The sequence below is a fragment of the Prionailurus viverrinus genome, chromosome A3, assembly GCF_022837055.1.
Source record: "Prionailurus viverrinus isolate Anna chromosome A3, UM_Priviv_1.0, whole genome shotgun sequence".
NCBI classification, from domain to species: Eukaryota; Metazoa; Chordata; class Mammalia; order Carnivora; family Felidae; genus Prionailurus; species Prionailurus viverrinus.
In genome coordinates, this window is record NC_062563.1 from 102,449,578 (window position 1) to 102,475,694 (window position 26,117).

General features: G+C 45.4%; 1 protein-coding gene across 2 annotated transcripts in view; it reads left to right on the plus strand.

Moving 5' to 3' along the window:
- RPIA (ribose 5-phosphate isomerase A) overlaps nt 1–26,117 on the plus strand; it is a 75,035-nt gene that overhangs the window by 44,158 nt on the left and 4,760 nt on the right. For both annotated transcript variants that reach the window (XM_047852509.1, XM_047852508.1), the window contains 7 exons: nt 8,587–8,647; nt 10,055–10,110; nt 17,366–17,425; nt 19,711–19,775; nt 21,216–21,284; nt 22,017–22,158; nt 24,366–24,465. In XM_047852509.1, the coding sequence (XP_047708465.1) occupies nt 8,587–8,647; nt 10,055–10,110; nt 17,366–17,425; nt 19,711–19,775; nt 21,216–21,284; nt 22,017–22,158; nt 24,366–24,465 (553 nt within the window). The remainder of the gene's footprint in view (nt 1–8,586; nt 8,648–10,054; nt 10,111–17,365; nt 17,426–19,710; nt 19,776–21,215; nt 21,285–22,016; nt 22,159–24,365; nt 24,466–26,117) is intronic.

Genomic DNA, 26,117 nt, shown 5'->3' on the forward strand with positions numbered 1-26,117 from the left:
GTGGGGCTCCTGTGCTCTGCCTGACGGGCTCCTGTTGCGCGCTCTGGGCGGGGGGTGCGTGAGAGGAGAGAGGGTGCACACTTTATCCGGGTTTAGATCCCTCCCCCCGCCCCCCGCGCTTTTCCTTGCTCCTTAAAGATCTTTTAGATGTGGAATCAGTTGGGGGCGAGTTTCCTAAAAGTTGAGCTTTCTAAAAAAGACTCCTTGTCCGGCGGGGTAACACTTTGCAAAGTGGAGTCTGGTGGTGTCTGATGTGTTTGGAGTGGGGCTGGCGGGGACTTGCCGTGCGGCTTCCTTATCAACAAATGGCAAATGGTGAGTCCTGAGGCTGCCAAGAGCTCTTCATCGCTCTTCATTGTGCTGGGAAGTCTGTGGAGAGCTGTTTTGAAAATTGCGTTGAAATTTCACTCCAAGGAGGTTCTTAGCGTGGCGCGCGTCCGGTCCTGAGTGTACTCGCTAGCGAAAGAGAGACAGGAAGACTCAGGCTTTAAACCTCCTGCTTTTCACAGGGGTGGGTGGGCGCTTGGATTTTGGAGGAAGCTGTTCTTTAAGGTTGGGGCGCAGAGATGTCTAGGTGTTACCGGTGAGGTCGTGGCCCCACTTGTTAAGTGGTGGGTGTGGTGCTGTTTAGTGAAGTCTCTTAACCGGAGTGGATTTGCTTAAACTTTATCAGTCAGGTTAATTATCTTAATTGTGGTACTTCCTCGGAGCCAAGTGGAGTATCTCTGCTCTTTGGTGGAGTTTCCTGGGCTCTGTTGGGCTTTTTGTCTCTCTTTTTATTTCTTAGAAAGTGGTATCAGATTCTCTCTCTCCTTTAATGATAGTTCTTTACGTTTACATTTGTTAATGCTTCAGCATATAGAGTTACTTTCCATTGATATATGATGTTTGATCCTCAAACAGCTCGACTAAGTGGGAGGGACCAGTGTGGTAACTTGTTTCTACAGAAACATGTTTTGTAGAGGAATGCCCAAGGATCCTCCGGGACCCAAACTGAGTGACTCCTCTTCCAGTGCCCTTCCACTAGCTCCCCAGCTGCCCTGTTCTGGTGTATTTTGTTCCACGTCTGGTTAGCAGTGGAGTTTTCCATGGGAATTCTCAGAGACAATGCAAAATGTGCAGTCTGGCTCTGCTTTTGGGATTCAGTGCCTCAGCTGAAAAATTGGGACAGTAAGCTGAAATTTCAAAATGCCTGTATAAAATGAGCAATTAATAGATGAGTAAATGAAATCTGTACATACCTTTTCCTATTATTTACATTAATACTTGCTGACATTAAGTATTCTTGACTTTTGTTTTATAATGTATTTGCTTACATAAAAATCTGTAAGCCCCCACCTGAGGCTAGAGCTACAAAACACTGGATTCCAGCCACATTATTCTGTGATCATGGGGAGAGCTTCGTTGGCACTTTGGGGGCACCTCACACCAATCTCAGTTGCATCTGCTTTGCCTACAGAGCTTCTTCCTGAGATGCTAACATTACCTGAATTTTGTATTTTTCTGCTTTTAAACGTTGATTTGTTCATTTCATTCGTTTGCCAGATATTTGAGTGTCTCATATGTGTCAGGCAGTTAGTGTGGTGGCCAGAAATGTTGCTTCAGGGGGAAGGAAAAATCATTTCTTGTATACTCCTGCAAACAGGAGAGTTCAAATCTACACATTTACTGAACATAGTCATGTGCCTGATGGTCAAGGCTTAGCTACTAGCTTTCCTCTGGGGAGTTGGGGGAGAGGGGTATCCTTTGTCCCAATCTAAGCCATATTTTCTTCCAGTGCCTTATGTCTTGAAATTGTTCACTTGTGTCAGTTTATCAAGGTGGTCATGTGCCAAGTCCTGTTGGTCCCACCTTTGGAATGTTGTTAGAGCTGACCCTTCCCTTTGACCTATCACCTTTACCAGTTTAAGCTCTCCCCATGGCCGGAGGACAGCAGTTGCCCTTATCTTGTCCACTCTGCCAATCTACCAAGTGATCCATTATCATCTTCTGAAGCGCTCATCTGCTCTTGTCACAGTGGCCCTCAGGTGGCCTCATTTTAATGTCCCTGTTAACATCTAAAGTATCTATTGCGAGCCCGGTACTGGGCCAGCTGGAGAGAATGCACAGACGAGAGGCTGTGGTTCTTTTCCTGAAGCCCACAGTCTTGTTTCCTTCTATAATCCTTTGTCCTCCATGTACCAGAACATTGGAAAAGTCAGACTACTGGCATATAGTGTGTTTTAACATCACTACACTTTACCTAGAATACTCGCTCTTGTCCTCTGACCTTGCCTGTTAAAGTCGTATATGTCCTTCAGGGTTTGGTTCAAAGACCATTTCCTCCTGTCGGTTTTTCCTTAGCCTCCTAAGTAGCGGGGAGATCTTTTCGATTTTGTAGTGCTTTATACCTCTTAGATGCTTTATGGTGTCTTATGTTCTAGTCATCTGTATGTTTATCTCTCCTATCCTCCTAAAGAGTAAGTAAGCTCTTAGTGGATAGTTAACCTTATCTTTGCTCAATGTTGGTTGCAGCAGGGCCTGCCTGGTACATGTTGGTTGAGTTGGTGGAGTGTGGACACAAATATGAAGGTTGTGGGGTTATTGGTGGCCCTTTGCTTAGTTAGAATCTCTGGAGTGTAGGGTTTCCAGTTGCCCAGCCCATTGGTGTTCCACTGTGGTGACCACTTCCACATCTGGATGGATGGAGAACCTGGAGAGTTCTCAGCTGAACCCTTTGGGTAGCCACCCTGACCTCAGATGTGCCTGTTCCTGGCAGTATAGCCACCCAGGATGGGTTACCATGCAGGGCCGTGTTCTCCTGAAGGTCTGTAGCTCCCTTTGTTCTCTTTGGAGCCTGGCTTTGTTTCTTTGACCGGCTTAGCTTGAAGTTGGTGAGCAGTGGCTCCAGTTGGTCAGCAGAAGTGTTTCATATGACATGTGGTTTGGTATTGCCCATCAGAAGGGGCCCGTTCCTCCTGAAGAGCTTGCTTGGCAGCCGCCTGCTGTTGGGCCACCTCACAGGCAGCCTTTGGCTGTCTCTGTTTCGCTTTGGCTAGGACACTGATTCCTGGGCCAGTCATTTGATTCCATGGTAGGAGAACCACGTGGTTGAAGAGCTTGCGCCTGGCAGACCTCTGTAATTCCTGGCCTCCTCCACAAAGGGAAGAGCCTTGCGTAGAGCTTGTCTGACTCACCAGAGTTCATCTGTGTGCCACCTGCCTGCTGGGAGCCTGTGAGTGACATCAGTGTATGGTAATGAGGATGACTGTATAGCTAGAGCTGTCAGCTCCGGGTCAGGTGTGAGAGTCAGGTCAAGCCTACGTAGGCATCAGTAAATTAAGTAATTTTCTCATTCGTGAAGATATCCAGCTATTTTTTTTTAAGTTTATTTATTTATTTTGAGAGGGAGAGATGTAGAGAGAATCCCAAGCAGGCTCTGTGCTGTCAGATCATGACTTGGGTGGACATCAAGAGTCGGACGCTTGCCTGGCGCCCCCAGATATCCAGCTATTTTGGCTGTTTTTGTGTTGTGACCTACCATTCATGTGTCTTGAAGACCTTACTGTTGACGTTTGCGCAGGTAGCTAAATGACTACTGGATGATGCATTGCCTTCATGAGGGCATCACTGAAGGTAGAGTACTGACCCAGAACAAGCTCTCTTCTGAGGGCCCCATGGTGGATTTGGTGATTTGGGAACTATGAGTTAGTCAAAGTGATTTCCATCAGGTAGCAAGCACAGAGGCTAATGGGTAAAGCCATCAGTAGGTAGAGGCCCAGCTGGAAGTGCTTTAGTGGCTGGGATATTAACATTTCATTTCTTTTTTGCAGCTCTCTCCGCTTGTTGGTCATGCTTTCTAATCCTTTACAGTTTGAGCTGTGGTCTTGCTTTGAGAAGGACAGTATCAGATACGGGCCCAGGGGCTAGCATTGGGTATTTGTCCTGTGGGGAGTGAGGGGTGTTGGCTCTAGCTCTCAATTTGTCCTGAGTTGCCCCAGGATTTTTTGTCTCCTATGAAGTATTAAAAAACAAAATTCAACAGTAAAATTTAAAGATCTATTGGCTTTATTCAGTGGTTCATGAATCGGGCAGCATCCAACCTAGCACGTAGAAAGGAACTCCAAAGAGCTTTGCAAAATGAAAGACTTTTCTAGTCAGAAGGGACAGGACCTAGGAAGTTATACTAGGCATAAAAGCAGGTTGGTTATTACAAGGTCACTTTGCTATAGGGGATGGCAGAGTTCTCTCAGGCAGATTACCTAGCTAGTGCTGATCAGACAGTTCCTGACTGACTGGCTTAAGATTCCCTTTCTGGAAGAGCCAAAACTGTAATTAAGTCAAGTCTTGGTTTGGTGACCTGGGGCTTAGCATAAGTGACTCCATTTGGAGCCCCCCCCCTTTTTTTTTTTTTTTTAAACACTCGCTGCTTCCTATCAGGCAAAAGATTTAGCTTACTTAAAATGAATGTGCAATTTAAGCTGGCTTTACAAAAATGTTCTGCAGGTGAGTACTGATAGATTCCTGACCAATCCCCAGGGGCAGTCAGAAAGGAAAAGCTGTACAAAAAACACAGAGCCTAGGTATACCCTAAGAGTGAAAAGCAGAGTTTTCTAGCTTCAGTGACTTTTCAGGGACTAATCACAGGCATCTTCAGGTTGGTGGCATCACAGGGAAACTTCAGGGGGGCACCAAGCCCGCCATCTAGAGCCTCCCTGACGTGAGCAGAAGGGGTAGAGTCCAAAGTAACCTTTAGGGTGATGCAGCCTGGCCAGGTCTGAGGAACCAGAGAGGGTCCCTCAGGACCAGTCAAGAGGGTCCTTGGCTTCACACAGGATCAAAATCAAACTCAAGCTGGTAGGAAGTGAGAGCAGAGTTTATTGAATAGTGCGAGGGATAGATTGTAGCAGACCTGAGTGTCTGGGAGACCCAGGAAGGAAAGGAGAGAGACTCCCATTTTTGCTTGGGGGCCGGGGTTTTTATTGAGGACAGTGGCCCTGGGGTATGTGCCTCTCAGGCATCCTGGAACTGGTCAAAACAAGGATGAGTGCAGGGTACCTCTGTGGCTCAGTTGGTTGAGCATCAGACTCTTGATTTAGGCTCCCAGGGTTGTGGGATCGAGCCCCGTGTTGGGCTCTGCTGAGCGAAGAGCCTGCTTGGCTCCTTGGGATCCTCTCTCTGCCCCTGCCCTACTCTCTAGCTCTTTCAAAAACCTAGAAATAAATAAAAATTAAATAAAAAAAGGATGAGTGCCCAGGTATTCCCCATAAGTCACTTATACCTATGCCCTGGAGCTAGGAGTCTCCGAAAACCCTTCATGATGACCCCGCCCCATCAGTACTTAGATGTTATCTATTGTGCTAGAAGACTAAAGATACCCTGAACTCCCTGACCTTTATTTACAAGGAGGACATACTTTTATCGATAGCATAAGGCATGTTTAGGGTGGGGGGGGGGGTGCAAGTCCGAGGGATGAGGTTGAAGTGGTGGTGGTGAGCGTCCAGAGCCGATGGCCAAGAATTCTTGTGATGTCTTTGGTGCCAAGGTGCCTTTGTTAAAGCATGGGGACAGGACCGGTGGGCCAAAGAGCTGCTCTGGGGTTCGAACTGATTATATACCTGGGAGTTTGGGGGAGGGTGTGTGTGTAAAGGCAGTGGGAAGTTCTCAGACTTTCATATGCTGATGAAGACTCAAGATACTGGAGGCCTTGCTTTTGTTGAGCTAAAGTTATTTTTCCCTCTAGCAAAGTATTAACGTTAAGACCATGGGGAGTTCCCGGAGGAATGTTTTACTCTGCCTATCTCAAGTATTTGTCAATGGGCTGCAGGTTATAAAGAAATTTAATTTTATCTACATTTTCTTGCCATTGTTCCCCACATCACTATGGAGGGGGAGGGTGATGTTAGGGTTTCGGGAAGCTGAGTCTGTAGGTTTCGGGAGATTGCCTTTTTTCTTGTAAATCATTAAAACAGTTGCAAAGTGATGGAGACCCACGTCCTGCACGACTATGATCTCTGTCAGTTTGTTTTTCCCTTTCCTTTGGTCTTGGGCGGCCAGAAGTGCCTGAGGAGTGTCACATATCCCACCTGGAGAGAGGGGTCTGGGGTGTTAGCTTGTGCTTTGCCGTCAGCTTGCCTTTGGCTCCCTCATCACTTGCAAGAATAGAAGCAGGAAAAAGCAGGGTTTTTTTCCCCCCATGGGGTCTCTTCAGTTTCCCTGTCTGAAGGGGATGGCAGACGTTTTGAAATAGGAAACCACATCAGCATCCGTCCTCTTGATGCCAGAAGGCTGCCTCACTACGGGAAGAGGGTGAAGCTTAGTTAGGATTATGAGAAAGAGTCTTCACCTGCAGTAGGGACAATGGGTAAGAGTGCTGTGAGTACAAAGGACAAGAAACAGGCCTCAGGAGAAAGGGGGAGAATCCCTGTGAGCAGATGAGGGGCAGAGTAGGGGCCCAGCGGGGGTCAGTTAGACCACAAACAGCAAAACAGGGTCAGGGTACTACAATCAGGAACTAATGTGGAGCTCACTCAGTTCCTAAGCAACTTCCTGCCAGACTAAGGCAAAACAGCTAGAAACCAGAGCAAAAGCTACCATTCATTAAGCACTTACCGAGAATATTTATTAAATGTTAATATAAGTCAAATCTCACAACAATCCCTTGTGACCTCAACCCTAATTATCTCCACTTTAGGGAAGAATTCAACACCATAAGGCAAAATTTAAGGAAATGAGCAAAAGACATTACTAAATATCCTTTCTTTGGAATGGCCTTCCACAACTCTGTGGAGAGACCTTTAACTTGTAGAACGCTCTTAATGCACGTAATTTTTGTTCATAGAATTGCAAATTTTGTGAGATTCAACTGATTATTATCCTAAGACTCTTGTAAATTCATTTCAACATTTCTTGACTGCATATGAATTTCGGTTCTAGGGTTTTTCCTGTGGACAGGTTGTAACATCTTTTCCCATTCACTCATTAATTTAATGAGCTAAATGAAATCTATGACCTATTCATTTTATATTGACATAAGTCTCGTGATTTTCTTTTTTTTTTGGTAAATAATCTTTTCACAATATCAGTTACCTCCTACATAACCTTACTTTGAATAAGCAACTTCAGGAAGTTCAGTATGCTGAAATATTTTGTGTCAAATTTCGTAGAGTTCCAGCAACTGATTAACAACTCATTGTGCAAGGGGAAGCCCAGAGTGAAAATTTTTTGGCTGTAAATGATGAAGTTTTGGGGTGATGGTGGGATGGTCCGTAGCCGATGGCCAAGAAAGAATTCTTGAAGAGGTCTTTGGAGCAAAAAGGTGATTTTATTAAGGCACGGGGACAGGACCCTGTGGACAGGAAGAGCTGCACTGGGGTCATGACAGGTTACTCACTATGTATGTGTATATATATATACGTGTGTGTGTGTGTGTGTGTGTGTGTGTGTGTATACATATATGTGTGTGCGTATGTGTATGTATATATATATACATAGGGATATAGAAGTCTCTAAGGGATTTTGGAAGCAAGGTTTCCAGGACCTTGAGGGGCTAGCTGTTAGCTAGGGAAATGCCATTTTTTACTGTTTTGTAAAACCTCAGTCATGAGACCTTTCAGATGTATATCGGTAGGCAATAAGTTCAGAGTATGATTGCCAGCGTATATCTTGGGGTGCTTGAGATTAAGGAAGTAGACTTACAGGTTCCTGAAGGTTGGGACAATGTTCAGCCAAGGTTCTCTTTTGTTCCTAGCAAAGTGCCATCATGGAGACAGTTGAGCTCCTAGAGGGGGGTTACTCTGCCAGTTTCAAGGACTTGTCAATGGACTGTAGGCAGTAAGGGAGTTTAATTTTTCATTTGCCTTAGTTTCCCACATCACCATGGCAAGCACTTAAACCCCTTTCCTTTGTTCTTGGGTAGCCAGGAGTGTCCAGGGAATATCACACATATTTCCACCCTGGGGGGCGGGGGGTGGTGGTGGTGCCAGCCTGTATTTTGCCCTCAGCTTACCCCATGTTCCCTCATCAATGAGCAAGACAACAGGCCCCGAATTAAGTCACTTGTGTTAAGCCTGTATCACCAAAAGAAGATTTAATTACATTTTCAACCCTCCCAGAAATGGAATGTTCTGTTAGTCCATCAGGAATTGTCTGATCGGCACGAGTTAGGTAATCTGCCTGAGTGGCCCCTACTGTCCCCTAAGGAAAAGTAACCTGGCAATAAGCAGTCTGCTGTTTTGCCTGCTGTGACTTCCTTGTTCACACTTCCTTCTGGCTGTAAAAGTCTTTCATTTCGTGTAGCTCCTCGGAGCTCCTTTCTGTCTGCCAGATTGAATGCGGCCTGACTTGCTCAAATAAATTCTTAAAATTTTTAATGTGCCTCAGTTTACCTTTTTAACAGGAGGAAATGGTGATGTTATTGTCAGATGAGAATAGAAGGAGCTGTTGATAAACTGCCATGGGCACTAGGCTAAAGTACTCTCGGTTGGTTCTGTTCAGTGCTTATGTTGCTATCAAATGGGCACAGCACCTTGATCTAGGAAGTGGGCTAAAGAGGGCGTCACATATGGTATTAATGAGTTTTTGTTTTTCCTCTCCTTTTTTTGGCAGAATAACCAAGTGCTGGGAATTGGAAGTGGCTCTACAATCGTTCATGCTGTACAGCGAATAGGTATGCTCTTGGGCTGTCTGGGTGTTTTGTGGGGGCCACGGGGATGAGGATGTGGAGGAGGGGGATGGAGGGGGCACAGCATTGGCACCTGCCCAGCTCTGTTCTTCTGAGAGGTATTCTTGGGCCTCTTCAGCCAACTTTGGGGGATGCCCTGGCTTTGTTTACTTTGCTCATGTGGAGGGTAGGAGCTGATTTAGGAGAAGAATTCAACAGAATTTTAATCCTCGTCAGTGGTCCTGTGTGTGGCCCCTGGGGCCCTGAAGCAAGGCTTCTAAAGCCTTTGGGTCCCTCAGTTAATTTCAGGTGGACAAACTGAGCTCAGAGCAGGCTCGCCTGTCCGTGACCCTGGAGTGGATATGAGGCACCCAGAGTTGGTGGCTCCTTCCTGCAGGTACTGGCTTACTGATTAGGGTGTCTCTGAGTTTAGGAAAGGCTCTGGAATTATCGGCCCCTGTGGCTGCTCAACAGGTTTTACTGCCCTGCTTTTGTTTGTTAAAACAAAGCCGAGGAGAGACTTGCCTGAATGCTGATTGCTTCTTCTAGGTGCCAAGGCGGGGGCAGTGCTCAGGAGACAAAGTCCAGGAACACTTTGTCTTTAAAAGAGTGGCTGTGGTGCTGGCGTGATGGCTTCTGGAATCCTTATTGCCTTAACACGGGCTTTTGTGTTACATACCTTTCTACCTTACCATTGAGTGTGTGGAGGATTGCAGGGCAAAGGAATTACTGTGCATTTCATAATAGTGGCTTCTGAACCTCCCATGATGCAGACCCAATGAGTCAAAAGATTGGAGCTTTTAATAAGGTAGTTTTTTCTTAAGATTCCCCCCCCCCCCCCCCCCCCACTGAAATGCACAAATCCAAAAAGAATAAGTAAACCCTGTTTAACCGCCCTCTGGTGGCCTATAAATGATTATATGTTTTATGCATGTAAAGTTCTCTTTTTTCTGTAAGAGGCAATATAAGGAAGTAGTTAAGACTGGAGCTAGCTGGACTGCATGGGATATCAGCTCTGCCACCTGTTAGTGATAAAACGACCCAGTGACTTTACCTATCTGTGCCTCCGTTTCTTCATCTGTAAAGTGGGAATGATAATTGCAGCTTACCTTTGGGTTGTTAGGATGAAAAGAGTTCACATGTACAAAAGTCTTTGAATATTGCCAGGTACGTAGTAGTAGTAAACACCTGACATGGCTCTATTCGTAGTTAGTATTTACTCCTGTCCCTGTCTTGTGTGTGCGATGTGTGTTCACAAACTTTCTCACCAAGGCTGGGAACACAGAATGAAAGGCGGCTGTCAGTGGGGGAATAGACCTTTCCTTTTCTGTTGGATCTGAGCAGATGTGCACCTGACAAGAAAAATAAAGTGAGGAGAGTGAAAAACCACCAACATGGCTTTTGTCTCCACAGCTGAAAGAGTGAAACAAGAGAATCTGAACCTTGTCTGCATTCCCACCTCCTTTCAGGTATGTCCTGCTTTCCATTCTGCATCTTGGCACTTGGCTGCTGAATCTTGTGGGTCCCGAGGACATGGAGGTGTGGCTTTGGGTTGTGTACCAGGGTTGCTGTATAGGTGGGGGAGCCAGGAGCAGGAGAGGAGTTTATTTTCTGAGGATTGCTCCTTAGAAGTGTGGCCTTAGATGCATTCACGTACTCACTCTGAATATTTGAGTGTATCCTGTGGCAGCACGGCGTAGTATATGCAGAGTTTTAAAACTCTTAGCTGGTTGGGTATTTGCTCTAGTATCTGGAAACGACATGCTTTTCTTGCTATTTAAATTTTTTTTCAACTTTGTGTAATAATTCTCCACGGAATGGATGAATGGAAGTGGGTGTTTGCTGGGTTTTTTTACCTCCTTGCTCCCCAGTTCACAGGCAGCTTTCTCTCCTAATCCTCCAGTACAGTTACATTTTGGTGCCGCATTACTCAGTGTTTCCAGAGTTGTGATTGTCCAAACTACAGCTGAACTGTGTCCTGTGCTGTGATTATTCCTCCTTAACCTCCTTGCTACTTTGTTTTCCTGCAAGTGAAGTAAATGTTGCCTTTGCTTTTTTCATTTGCTTGGTTATCTGTGTACACTTTACTAATTCGGGCCCAAGCTCTTACCCAGATGGGAAGATCTCACTTCTTTCTGGGTATTCCGCTCCATCCGTCTCGTCTTGGCCGAGTCTCTGAGTCTTCGGGGTTGGTGACGTGTTACATAGCTTTGCAGTCAGGAACCTTCCTTCTCTTCTCCCCTTTTGGATCGCCCTGTTTCTTGGTCCTGTTTCTCCTCATTTCTCCCTCTGCTCCACCTCTTGTTTTCTTCAGTTTTGGTGAAGTACATCCTTTAGGAAGCTGTCTAAGTGTGTGGGATGCCAAGTTGTTGACAACTTTGGATGTCTGAAAATGTCTTTAAAAATTTTTGTTGTTTTAATTTTTATTTTACTTTTTTAGAGAGAGAGACAGAGGATATTAAGCAGGCTCCACACACAGCACGGAGCCAGATGCGGGGCTTAATCCTATGACCCTGGGACGGTGATCTGAGCTGAAATCGAGAGAGGGATGGGATGCTCAACCCGGGGGCCCCTGAAAATGTCTTTATTCTAGCCTTTCTTGAAGTTGGTTATTTGACTTAGAGAATTATATACTAGATCTTTTCTGAGGAAGTTTGAAGGCATTTCTCTATTGTGTCATTTTCCATTTGTTGAGAAAGGAGTTTGATGCCATTCTGATTCTTGATCCTTTGTATGAAACCGGTTTTTTACACTCTCTGAACCCTTATACCCTGATAGTACCTTTTCCTTGTGTCCGGTGTTCTGACACTTCACCATACTGTGTCTTAGTGTGGGGTTCGTTTTTATCTATTCTTCTGGGCACTTGCTGGGACATTTCATTCTGCAAACTCATACTCTTTAATTTGGGGGAGTTTTTTTTTTCTATCATTCCTTTAATTTTCTTGCCTCTGTTTTCTGTGTTTTTTCTTTCTAGGATGTTTGTCTTATTCTTGGTGCTCGTGGCCTGTTTTGTCCTATTATCTTTTTAGTTTTGTCTTTTGTAACCCTTCTCTAAAAAAAAAAAAAGTTTATTTATTTTTGAGAGGGGTGGGGAAGAGGGGGAGAGAGAGAGGGAGACACAGAATTTGAAAAAGGCTCTGGGTTCTGAGCTGTCAGCATGGATCCCGATGCCGGGCTCGAACCCACGAGCTATGAGATCATGACCCGAGCCAAAGTCGGACGTTTGACTGACTGTGCCACCCAGGCTCAGCCTAATGACTTTGTGTTAACCTGATTACATCTGTGAAGACCCTATGTCCGAATAAGGTCACAATCTGAAGTACTGGGGGTTAGGACTCCAACCTGGTTTTTTTTGTTTTTTTTGTTTTTGTTTTTTTTTCAGGGGAACGCAGTTCATCCCATAACTCATGTTATGAGTGTGGGAAGCTCGTGTTGTCTGTGACTCTGATTTCCCTGTGTATGCAGGGCCACACTCACAGGGGACCCGTGTGGAGTTCAGTCAAAGATGGGAGAAGGGAGAGTTGTAGGACTTGCAGATGGGAGCAGGTCCTACCCCTATGGTTCTTGAGGTCAGTGTACAGAGTTCTCCATGTTGTGGACAGGGGTACGGACCGTTTATGGCCAACAGGCACATGAAAAGATGTTCAACGTCGCTCCTTATCAGGGAAATACAAATCAAAACCACACTCAGATATCACCTCACGCCAGTCAGAGTGGCCAAAACGAACAAATCAGGAGATTATAGATGCTGGAGAGGATGTGGAGAAACGGGAACTCTCTTGCACTGTTGGTGGGAATGCAAATTGGTGCAGCCACTCTGGAAAACAGTGTGGAGGTTCTCAAAAAATTAAAAATAGACCTACCCTATGACCCAGCGATAGCACTGCTAGGAATTCACAAGGGATACAGGAGTACTGATGCATAGGGGCACTTGTACCCCAATGTTTATAGCAGCACTCTCAACAATAGCCAAATTATGGAAAGAGCCTAAATGTCCATCAACTGATGAATGGATAAAGAAATTGTGGTTTATATACACAATGGAGTACTACGTGGCAATGAGAAAGAATGAAATATGGCCCTTTGTAGCAACATGGATGGAACTGGAGAGTGTTATGCTAAGTGAAATAAGCCATACAGAGAAAGGCAGATACCATATGGTTTCACTCTTATGTGGATCCTGAGAAACTTAACAGAAACCCATCGGGGAGGGGAAGGGAAAAAAAAAAAAAGGTTAGAGTGGAAGAGAGCCAAAGCATAAGAGACTCTTAAAAACTGAGAACAAACTGAGGGTTGATGGGGGGTAGGAGGGAGGGGAGGGTGGGTGATGGGTATTGAGGAGGGCACCTTTTGGGATGAGCACTGGGTGTTGTATTGAAACCAATTTGACAATAAATTTCATATATTGAAAAAATAAATAAAAATAAAGCTAGGGCAGATCCTGTCCTTGTATTATTGCTTGTTGTCTGGGAAGATGAGGGTCCCAGGGCTTGCAGAAGTTGAGCGGGGCCTCCCAGCCATACAGTTTCTCATGGGGCTCCTTTCATGTGCTGGACTATTTGTTTATTTATTATTTATTTATTTTTTATGAATATAATTTATTGTCAAATTGGCTTACCTACAACACCCACTGCATATTCCAACAGATGTCCTCCTCAATGCCCATCACCCATTTTCCCCTCTCCCCTACCCCACCATCCACCCTCAGTTTGTTCTCTGTATTTAAGAGTCTCTTGTGGTTTGCCTCCCTCCCTCTCTGTTTGTAACTATTTTTTCCCCGTCCCGTCCCTCATGCCCTTCTGTTAAGTTTCTCAAGATCCACATATGAGGGAAAACAGTGATATCTGTCCTTCTCTGACTGACTTATTTCACTCAGCATAATACCCTCCAGTTCCATCCACGTTGCTGCAAATGACATGATTTCATTCTTTCTCATTGCCAAGTAGTATTCCATCGTATATATAAACCACATCTTCTTTATCCATTCATCAGTTGATGGACATTTAGGCTCTTTCCATAATTTAGCTATTGAGAGCGCTGCTATAAACACTGGGGTACCCATGCCCCTAGGCATCATCACGTGCTGGACTTTGGATGGGAACTGGGATGGGTGGCTGCTGGTGGTGGTGGGGAGACAGAATTCAGTTGGACATGGTGATCACTGAGGATATGCGGGTTATCATAGGGATGTGAGGCTCCTATGCATGGGAGGTGTTAATCATCATCTCCAGTGCCCAGTGTGGTGCCTGGCTTTTAGGCACTCTGTACGTGTTTGTTGGATGAATTAATGCTACATTTACGTGGGTCATTATTTATAATTAAATGGTAGAGAAGTAGAGATGATGTGCCTTTTAGAGGAAGGAGAGCCTACTCCTTGCCCGGGGAATTGGGGAGGGCTTCCCGGGAAGGATGACATTTGAGTTGGTCACGTGGGGCAGGAGTTTGGGAGAAGGTAGAGGAGGAATGCCAAGACCTCGAAGAACTCCTTTTAAAACTGTTACCGTTAATAGCATGTTATTATATAAGATGACTTCAATTCCATTTATAAATGGGCCTGTCCTCTCTGCTTCTTGTTCTTTTACCATTCTCTCTGTTTTCCTTTCCTTCTGATTCCCTTCTTAGTCCCTAGGTAAGAGAGGAAGGCAGGAGACTATTTCTGGTCTTCACTCTGTCCTTAACTTACCACTGTGACCTCTCTGGGCATCCATTTCTTTCTTAAAACAGCGGTTTGCACTAGGTAATTCCTAGAATGAACTCAGAATGATTGCTTATTTACCCAACTATTGGCTCAAATGATGCTAACTGCTGTAGGGTGGCAAGAATATGTAAAATGTGCTCTCTCGTACTCTGATTATAATTTAGATGGACAAAGAAGACATCCTTATGGAACATTTACATTGTCCAGTGTAGACCAGTTTCCTGATATCCAGTTTTTTTATGTTATATATCTGAATGCAGTTTAGTATTTCTAAAGTACATAAGATTAATAGGAAATCATAGTACATCACACAGTTTTATTTGCATGGTAGACTATCACATTGAACTCTGTGCAGTTTGTATCATTTTTCTGACACCATCTGTATTCAATATCTGTTGCTATGGAACCAATTACTCCCAAATTTAACAACTTAACAGCAAACATTTATTATCTCATAGTTGCCAATGGTCAGGAATCCGCAGTGGTTTAGCTAGGCGGTTCTGGCTTCGGTCTCTCATGAGGTTACAGTTAAGCTGTTGGCCAGGGCTGCGGTCATCTCAAGACCCAGCTGTGTTCCAGGCTCAGTCATGTGGGTGTTGCAGGCCTTCATTCTTCACAGGCTGTTTGGGAGAGGCTCTGTTAGTGTCTCCAGGACATGGCAACCTTTTCCCTTGCTGTGTGATAAGAGAGGGGGTGGAGGGAGGAGGGAGAGATCTTGCTAGAGCATGCCACCCTTACCTACTCCCCGGCATTCTTTATAAACCAATCTCAGAAGTATCTGCATCGCTTCTGCTGTGTGCCATTGGTCCCGCAGACCAACCCTGGGACTCTGTGGGCAGGGATTATCCAAAGGCATGAAGACCAAGTGGTGGGATGGTCATCTTAGAGGCTACCTTCCAGATTTTCCCATTGTTCTTACAGCTTCAGGGTCTGGAATTAGGATGGTTTCTCAGCGCTACTTTTGGAGAAATCTAGGAACTGAGAAATAATTCTGCAATACCATGTTTATTGTTTTCTCCCTTCATTATGTATTTATTTTGAGAGACAGAGCAAGAGAGATCAGGGGAGGGGCAGAGAAGGGGAGAGAGAGAAAGAATCCCAAGAATCGATGCTGGGCTCAAACTCACAAACCGCGAGATTGACCAGGGCTGAAATTAAGAGTCAGACATTTAACCGACTGAGCCACCCAGGCTCCCCAGAATCATGGAGTTATTTTTGTTTTGAATTTGCTACTTTCAGTCAGTGTTTTATTTTAGCTTTTTATATGGAAATTTTCATACCTCAAAAAGGATAAAGAACCACATAATGAACCTTCATGTGCCCATCACCCAATTTTAGTAATCACCAATTCATGGCCAATTTTTTTTTTATCTGTACCCCATTCTCCTCTACCTTGGCTATTTTTTTTAAGTTTATTTTTGAGAGAGAGAGTTGTATGTGTGCGTGCAGGCAGAACAGGGGCAGAGAGAAAGGGAAAGAAATAATCCTAAGCAGGCTCCATGCTGTCCGCATAGAGCCCAGTGTAGGGCTCGATCCCATGAACCATGGGTTCAGGGGTTAAGTTTCCCCTTATTTGTCTTATCGTTTAAAAATATTTTTTTATAGTTTGTTTGATTAGGATCCCAACAAGACCCATATATTGCAAATTCCAGGATCTTTTTGGTTTGACTCTTGGGATTTTGGATTTGAAGATTGACATTGGTCATTTCATCCATCCCAAGAAAACTTGTCAAGGGTCATGTGGCTGGTTCATTTAAGATTAGAGTTGAGACCTTCTGATTCTTAATCTCAGGTGCTTTTCATTTTAAACAAAATATTTTCAAGACATGCCTTTAGGAGAAAGTTTTTTTTATCCTTTGGTCCCTCTGCTTATGGTAAGCAATGACATGAATACAGATCCTTATCACTTGGATTTGGGTGGTCATACTTGAAGATTCAAGGTGTATTTATTCCAGCTATAAATCCCACTCAGGGCCATGTGGTAGCAGTAATCACTGCTCTCTTGTTTTTGGTCAGCCTCTTTGAAAGGTTATTATGAGGCACGTCTATAAAGTAAATCCCAGGTCTTTCCCAGTGTGGTGTTCTCCATTTGCTGAGCTCTTCACTTAGCCATTCTGGTCATCCTGCCTTTAATGCACTCTGCGGAGTGCATATATTCTTTGGCTTATTTTTTAGTTTTAAACATTTTTTTAAGTTTATTTATTTTGAGAGAGAGCAGACACACATGTGCATGCAAGTGGGTGCGGAGCAGAGAGAGAGAATCCCAAGCGGGCTCTGAGCTGTGAGCGCAGAGACTGACATGGGGCTTGATCGCAGTAACTGTGTGAGATCATGACCTGAGCTGAAATCAAGAGTCAAATGCTTAACTGACTGAGATGCCCAGACACCCCTTTTGCTTATTTTTATTCAACATTATAGCCTGGAAATCACTCTATCCATTCAGTTCCTTTTTTAGGAAGTTTTTTTTGTTTTGTTTTTTTTTAATACTGTATTACCATAAGCTTTAGGAGTCCATGGCATTGTCTTTTTTTAAACTTCTTTATGTTTTAGAGTGTGAGTGGGGTAGGGGGTGGAGGGGTGGAGAGAGAGAGAGAGAGGGTGGGAGGGAAGGAGAGAGAGGGAGAATCTTAGCAGTGTCCACACTCAGCGTGGAGCCACATGCGGGGCTTGATCCCATGACACTGGGATCATGACCTGAGCCGAAATCAAGAGTTGGATGCTCGACCAACCCAGCCACCGGGTGCCCCCATGGCATTGTCTTAAATAGCAGATCATGGAGGAGGAACTCTTAGCCTGGCACTGGCTATCTTCACTGTATGCTGTTTGCCTTCTTCTGGCTCCCGGGATGAATTAACTTAGTTTTGCCATTCATAAAGCTGTGTCTCCTACTCTTAGTGGGCACAGTTGGGTTTGGGAGAGAGCCTTGGTTGGGACTCCGTGTCTGACACTTAAATCCAAAAGAATGCTGAGAATCTGCCACGTGCTCAGAGTAAATGATTGTGGGTGCTTTTTCTTGTCCTCTGTAGGCCCGTCAGCTCATCTTGCAGTATGGCTTAACTCTCAGTGACCTGGACCGACACCCAGAGGTAAGAGAGTTGGGCTGCTTTGTCTTTCGGTCTCCTTTTTTAAGGCTGTCCCTTGTTCATCGACTCGATATCTTGTTGAGTCTTGGAGAAAGGTCAGTGAGTCATGCTAGATTTTCTCCTGGGAATTTGAATGTTAAATCTGGCTGAGGTCACTAGAGGAGAGGTTGTTATTTTCCAGTACATTCCCTGTGGTTAACCCTGAGGGCTCAGTATGAGTGTAGTGAGGGGGGACTGGACAAACCCTGGGTGGATCCAGGGCTTCCTGTGGTCCTGGTACAGAAGTGTAAGAGCCCGTGGAGCTTACCACTAAGTGGAGATAAGAAGTAATCTTCTGAGGCAGCCACGGACATTTGAAAACAGATTACAGTTAGGTGTTATGTTACAGCAAAGGTGGTTAAACACAGAGGCTGAGTTGATGAGAGTGAGCAGCATACTCACAGTTAGCATTTACTGAGCCCTGCCTGTGCCAGGTATGGTGCTAAGCGCTATGCCGATATTAAACTACTTAACCTCCAGTAGTCTTGAGGGTGCATACCATCATTATCCCATTTTACGGATGTGAAAAAGACACAGAGAGGACAAGCCATTTGCCAGAGCCACGCCTTTTGTAACTGGTAGAGAGCTTGAATGTGAATTCGGATGCTTCTGGCTCTGGAGCAGTGCTCCTTAGAAGGGTTTTGTGGGGAGAGGTAAAGTTTGAGCAGAGCTTGAAGGCGAGGGGGCCAGGGCAGGAGACGGCGTTCCGGAGAGGAGTAGATGGGAGCCACGGGAGCAACTCCAGGCCGGCCCGTGGCATACGTGGACGGTGCCCAGGCTGGCTGGGGTGGCAGGGACTGAGTGAGTAGAATACGTTGGCGCACAGTGGAAGCGGTTGGAGTGGGGAGGAGTTATGGCAGCTCGCAAACCAAACTGCAGAGTGGGACTCGATGGTCTACTAACCTGTGTCGTCCTGGTACCTGTGGGCCTCCGAGGGCTTAGTAGGAACCATGGGAAGGGCTTGTTGGGGGATTTCTGTGGGCAGAGCGGGGCACCATGTGAATTTGTGTTCCACACTGTGAGGAGAGCGGTGTGGGCCGAAGGCGGGCCTGCGGCTCCTGCAAAGAAGGCTGCGGCCTTCCAGGCCCCAGAGAGTCGCCCTGGCGTGGCCTGGCCCTCGGATCCGCGAGGGGCAGGGAGAAGTGGAGCAGGCTGTCTCTTCAGACCAAGGGCAGGATCTGTGAAAGGGTGGAAGCACGGTGCCGCTGAAGCTCTGTACACTCGCCGCCTGTGTCAGGCCAAGCAACTTGAACTGATTTGTACCCTGAGGGTTTTTTGTACTGGTCTTTTAAATAACCATGCTTAACACTCCCACCTTGTTCGTGCAGAGGTCAGTAGTGAAGAGAAGTACATAGCTTCCTTGATTTTACATTTCAAAAGATAAATGAACCCATTTTGCCCCTGACTGCTCTTGGGTTTGGTGGTGGAATTTCCTAATGGTGGCAGTGGACAAGCCCTGACAGGTGCTTTGGGGGGGTTACAGTGGGGGTGCCTCAGGTAGTGTCCAGTTGCGGATCATGTCCAACGTGTGTCAGCTTTATAACTATACGTTGGTTTTCTGTGTCTGCTTGAAACTGTCTTTCTTTTTGCCACACTAGTATGGAGACTTCTGAGTCAGCGTTTCTCAGCCTTTTTTCTGTTGCCCCCCTCCAGTGAAGTTTTAAGTTTCTTTAAAGATGTTTTATTTATTTTTGAGAGAGAGAGTGCGAGCCAGGGGAGGGGCAGAGAGAGGGAAACACAATCCGAAGCAGGCTCCAGGCTATGAGCTGTCAGCACAGAGCCCAACATGGGGGCTCGAACCCATGAACCCCAGGATCATGACCTGAGTCAAAGTTGGATGCTTAACCGACTGAGCCCCCCCCCCCCCCCATGAAATTTTAATGCCACAGATGTACTGTGTATCTTTTTTTCTTCTTGGGGGTGATGTCACCCATGTTGGGGTTGTGTGCTCTCAAATAATTCTAGCTCATCCACAGAGAAGCCCATCAATAAGAAAAGGGAGTGAAATGTCGTGGGTAAAAGCGGGACCCAGTGTGGTTTCCAGGCCTCCTGTTTGTTTCCTGGTGACCCTAGTGGACTAGCTTAACCTCTCAGAGCCTCAGTTTCTTGACTGGTTAAATGGGAACAACTAAAAGTAGCTAATAGGGCTGCTAAAGATTGGATGAACTATTCCATGTCCAGGCTTTGCACAGAGCCTCACCTCCCAAGGCTTTTAGTTTCTTTGTCTTTCCTTCCTTCCCCCAATGCAGATCGACCTCGCAATTGATGGTGCTGACGAGGTAGATGCTGATCTCAATCTCATCAAGGGCGGTGGGTAAGTGTTGTGGGGACTTTCTTGCTGAAGAGTATCTGCCAGTTCATCCTTAGCAAAGCAAAGCAAATTGGAGGACAGAATAAACAAATTGCCACCGTAATGTATGCCAGCTTGTCTTCGTACTAGGAAGTTGATGGCCTTTGGCTGTAGAGCCGGCTTGGCATTTCTAGTCGTGAATAGCAGTCTGGTGACTAGGAACCTGGGCCTCTTTGGTGAGGTTATTCATCTTAATGGATTCTCTGTATCTACATTCTTCTGCTGATTCAGATTTTAAAAACTGTACAAATTAAGCCAAATATATTGTTGGGGCTAGATTATTAGGTCTGTGGGCAGGGGAGTGTGTGATCTTTGTTTTAAAGCTTCTCTTAAGCTCTGTGAGTGCTTGGTTATATATTTATTCATTCATTTGGAAAGCATTTCTTGGGTGTTTTTTTGTTTTGTATTGTTTTTTTTTTAAGATTATTTTGAGAGAGTGTGTGAGCGAGCACTAGTGGGGGAGGGTCAGAGAGGGGGACAGAGGATCTGAAGTGGGCTCTGTGGTGACAGCAGAGAGCCCAACATGGGTCTTGAACCCACCAACCTTGAGATCATGACCTTAGCCAAAGTCAGACGCTCAACTGACTGAGCCACCCAGGCACCCCTGGGTGTTTCTTCAGTGTTGGTTTGGAGGGAAGGAAATGGTGAGTTGAAGAAGGTGAAGGCCTGTTCTGCCAGTTCTCATAATCAAGCAGACTGTGGGGTGACACAGAATATGTTTAATATTTCACCGTGCTCTCTCTGCTTCATCACTCCCAAATGGCAGATAGTGGACAAGACAGGTTGTTCAAAGCTCGTCCTTCTCAAGTTATAGACCCTTCCATTCATGCCATGCTCAGATTCAGATGACTTTTCCCTGAGCACAGATGCATCTTAGATGGGATTGTGCCTGGCCTGAGTGGGAACCATTTCTCCCAGACACAGACAGGCTTGTGTTTTCATAGTGCATTTCTTAGCTCGGGCTGCCTTAACAAAATGCCATAGACTGGGTGGCTTCAACAACAGACATCTTTCGACAGTTCCGGAGAGTCTAGCATGTTGTTGGCTGCCTTGTCATAGTGCCCTCACGGGGTGGAGAGAGAACAAGTGAGCTCTCTGGTGTCTCTTACAAGGACACTAATCCTGTCAGACCCAGGGCCCCACCTTTATGACCACATTTAACCATAATTACTTCCTTAGAGGCCCCATCTTCCAAGTGCACATCGGGATTTAGGGCTTCAATATATGAAATTTGAGGGGGACACAGTTCAGTTCGTTGCACAGCATGATGGAGTTGGGGATCTTCCTTTAAGAATCGAAAATTACGTTTCTCATTAAGTGGATTTGGGTTTGTTGTATCTGACATTAGTTTTCAAATTGAGTTTGTGTCCTACCTTGTGTTCATTTGCCTCTTCCCATCCCCAGAGGCTGCCTGACCCAGGAGAAAATTGTGGCTGGCTATGCTAGTCGCTTCATCGTGATTGCCGACTTCAGGTACATTGTTCAGTGTTCTGAGCTGTCCACTGAGGAGGTAGATCAGACCCCAGGCCTCATCGCCATTTTATGGAGGAGCAAATAGAGAACTCGAAGGACTGTGTGACTTTCTGAGACTTGATGGCTAGGACTTAGGGCAGTGTCTTGGATTTTGTTTTGTTTTCACGCTGAAGGTAGATACTGCTGTGTTACGTGTGCGTTGGAAGGAGGGGGAAACAGCTTAACCGCTTGTCACTCTTGTGACAGGAGCACGTCCTCACGTACTGCTCATTTGATCCTTGCAGGGAGCCTCAGAGGAAGGACAGGCCCTGCCCACGGGCAGTGACTCAGCACGCCCTGCTTCCTCTGGGCTCACACGTGACTTGTGTTGTGCATCGCCTTTGACCAGGCTCTCAGATTCTCCTTCAAGGAATCTGATAGAAGGCGCTTATGCTGAGCATGTTAATAAACAAGAAAATTGTATGTACTTATAAGATATTATAGCTGTAGAAAGAATATAAGTAATAAATACCTGTGTAATAATCACAAGCCAGTCATAACCACTTTTAACATTTTTGTCATATTTACTTCAAATACCTCATTTCTTAAATAGTAAAATATAGCTAATATATTTGAAGCCCTGTGTTCTTGTCTCTGCTGACCTCTCTTGTCCTCTCATTGTGTCTGAATTTGGTTTTTATCTGTGTCATTGAGCTTATTTATATTTATTGTACTTTTTGACTTTCTTTTCAGAAAAGATTCAAAGAACCTTGGGGATCAGTGGCACAAGGGAATCCCCATTGAGGTCATCCCAATGGCCTATGTCCCAGTGAGCCGAGCTGTGACCCAGAAGTTTGGGGGCGTGATTGAACTTCGGATGGCTGTCAACAAGGCAGTAAGTGGCCAGGGAGGTTTCTCAAGGGCATTCCAGGCTCTCAGTGTGGGGTCCTTTTTGCTTCTGTTAGGACCTCTGTGCCTAGCCTGGGTAGTCAGCTTTTATTTATCTATTTTTAATCAGGTTATTGGTTTATTTTTAGAGTACTGGCTTTACCAGTTTCTATATTCAAACTCGTGTAGAGAAGACTACATTTAATGCGGTGCATATCCCCTGTACAAGTCGGGGAGTGATTCTTTCTGTCTGTCCTTTGGGGTCTGACGATCCTCAGGTGATCTGACCTTTGTACCTGCGGCCTGGACCATCGTGATTAACAGTGGCTAAAGATGGGCTTTGGGAAGCCCTCCACACCGGGCAGCAAGTATTTTAGGTTTCATAGTGTCATTTTCTTTTTCTTCTCTTACTTCATTCTGTTATTAAATGTGACAAGAAGTTGAGTTTCTTGGGGAATATGAACTCCTCTCTAGGAATATGCTTCAGAAACTTAGTCCAAAATGTTTCTCTTCAGCTTTTAGAGTGGGCTACATAGAACTTTTTTTTTTCTCTTACACTTAAATAACCGAACAAGCAAAAGTGATAGCCCAAAAAATGAACTGTGATTATTGACATAACTGTATAACAAGTTTGAAAGATACAGAAAACAAATCCTCTGTGACTCTTCTGTGATGAATTTTTATATTGGTGTGTTTTTTTTTTCCTGGTGTTTTTGTGATGTTTTAAAAATCAGTTCCCCCCCCCCCCCCAAAAAAAAATCAGTCTCTAATTCTACTGGTTGTACAGAGCTCTGAGCGTGGTTCCCTTTGTAGCTGAAGAGCCTGGAGGAGACTGTTGGAGGTCCTCTGTCGTGGCTGCCGTCACTCCAGACAAGAGCCCCAGCCTCCTGCCTTCGTGGGGGCTCTTCACGGAACTCCCACCCCTCTTCCTCCCGTCGACAGGGAGGCTTGGTTTCCTTGCCTGTGACTGTAGGGTTCTGTCAACATTTGTGGTCCCAAATGCCTTCTAGTGCCCAAAGCTGTGGAGGAATTTTAGATTAAGTAACTAGAACGACCCCCTGTTCTGAATAATAGTAATTCATGGTAGCCGCACTTTATCTTTTCATGGAGGTAAGTTTTATTTAATTATAAGGGAAAAGGAATTTATGGAATTAAGTAATTATAGTAAACATAAAGAGGAAGAGAAGGACAAAGACAGGTTAATACATCAAATCGGGTATGCACAACTTGCAGCCTTCTGGCTGGGGAAGCGCAGTGAACAGCCCGGTTGGAGTCCCGATTGAGGGTCCTGGGCAGAGCGTCCTCCTCTCGGGTGAGGCTTCCAACTAACTATTGCCACCAGGGCAATAGAAATACCATCCATGTGTGATCTACACATTAAGTTTGTCTAAGTGCAGTCCTGAACAAGCTGGGTTTTTTTTCTCTTGTCATATCTCACAGTCTTAGGAGCCTGGGCATTTGTTTGCTCTTCTTCCCTCCCAGATCCACCAGGGGACCAGCCAGGTCTGGCTTCAGGAGGCATGGGAGGCTTATAAATCCCTCTTGGCATCAGGAACAGAAGGGCCAATTCTGATCCAGAGGCCAGATACAGAACACAAGCCAGCTAAGCCCCCCACGGTTACGTATGTGCGGCTCTGGACAGAAATGCATGACGAGTCACACAAACAAGTTCTATGCAGAACATCCCCTGGGTTTTTTTGACCCCAGAACCCATTTCTGCTTCCTGTTTTGGTGGGAGCGCCTGCTTGGGGAAGCCATGGGTACGATAGCACTGCCTTATTTTGCATTACCCGGCGCTTAATGTGAAGCGGTGAGAATGTTGCATCCTGTTGATAGTCTGTTGCTGTAGTTTTTCATTCTAACAATAGTTGAGAATTATTGAACCCTTACTGTGAGCCCTCATTGCGGTAAATGCTTGCCCATATGGTTTATACATAAGCTGCCTTATAAAGTATGTATCATTATCCCCTTTTTGTAGTTGAGGAATCTGAGGCTCACAGAAGTTGATGGCTCTTCTGAGCCTCCTCTATGCCTCTGGAGCTCTGATTCCAGAGCTCCTGCTCATTACTTCTTCATGGCACTGCCTTCTAGAAAGCATGAGGTGGGGGTACTGGTTGGAGCGTGTTCATTAAGATACTTGTATTTGGGCATCACCTTCACTTACCTGCCCACCTATATCTATATCCTTGGTAAATATGGAAAATTACCTTCTAGGGTCCCGTCGTGACGGATAATGGAAATTTTATCCTGGATTGGAAGTTTGATCGGGTGCATAAATGGAGTGAAGTGAACACAGCTATCAAAATGATCCCAGGTAACATGAGTGGTGTTTATCGAGCATAGACACCCAAGCACTTCGTGACTGTCCCCCACCTCTGGCTATAGGAGGCACGAATGGTGTGGGGTTTTGTAAGACTTGGTTGAAAAGAATTTCCTTTGTACCATGCTTGGAGTTTCTGACTTCACACCTTTGCTGCCCCCAGGAACAGTTCTTGATTACCTAGCAGCTTTGTTGGTTGTGCATTTCACAACCCATTCCAACTGGGATAGGCCTGGAGCTGATGGAGTGTCAGAGGGGGGTTGGCTTGAAATAACCACACCTGCCCTCTGGATAGAGCCTTCCCGTCCAGAAGCTTAACTGTAGCCTCTCTGATTTGTTGTGGGCTCTCTTCTTAAGCAGTGGGGAAAAATGACACCATTCACCCATACTCATTAATTACATACCACAGGCCAGGTGCTGTGCTGCATGTTACAGGGAATGCTCCCATTTCTAGAATATGACTCTTTCTCAAGGAAAGTTCATGTATACCTGGTTTGGAAAGCGGTGCGTGGCTGTGTAGAAGCCATGCCTACAGATAAGATAGAATGTGCTACATTTGCTGGAGAAATACCAGGAGTCTAGAGTGCACATGGGTTGATTCCTTTGGAGAATGTGGGAAAGTTCCAAGGGAGAGAGGTGGCTTTTGACCTCTGCCTTAGTGTAGTGTAATCTAGACACTGCACGAAGTGTTTACAAACCCTCCAGTTGGCTGAGATCGTTAGAGAGGAGGACAGGGATCAGGGAAGGTTCAACGACTTGCCTAAGGGCTGCGGTGCCAAGAGGGGAGCCCTGAGTTGTTTTCCTCTAGACCCTGAAGCTTTAGTCCTTACTTCCTCAAGTGCCAGGTTGAGGAGGGGCATCTGTGACATGAACACTGGGGTGGGAGAGCCTCTACTGCTTGTAGCAGGGATCTGGGGCCCCGGGTAAGTAAGGCTGGGTGGGCAGTGTAGAAGGTAGTCATGTCCCCAGGCCAGAGGAGTATTGAAGGCCCGGGCGAGGGGATCAGATGGAGGAAGCAGATGTGAGAAATACCAATCATACGGTATTGAGAGACTAAGATTCTGACTGGGAATATTTCATGGCATAGCATATTTTTGGGCCAGAACTGGCTAATGGGGCAGGTAAGGTCAGTTTAGCAGATTGTAGGGGCTAGGATTAGATCCAGGAGCGGGCTGCCTGGATCAGGTTCCTAACCCAGCCTCACTCTGGCAGTGTGACCTTTGTGCAGTTAGTTAACGTCTCTGTGACTCATTTCTTCCTCTGTAAAAGAAGCTAATATTACTGCCTACTTCATAGGATTGTTGGATTAAATGAGTTAAAATGGTGCCTAGCACATAAGGGAGGGAGTGTTTGTTGAATGAATAAATCCCCAGGAAGAAAGGATAGTATTGTCACCATTAATGAAACATCCTAGATTTTAAGTTATCCATGCTATTTGGGAATGAAAATGGTGTGAATAAAAGCCATGTAATAAGGAGCTAAGTATTCTTACTGGAGTCTGTGGTTTTAGACTGACTATCTTTAAGCAGATTTATTAAGCACAAAAGATGAATTGAATTGTGCTTATTCTCACTTAGTGTTCTCATTTAACGGAAGAAGTAATGAGCCGAGAGAGCAAGAGGAAAAGACGATGTAGAGGTCACTAG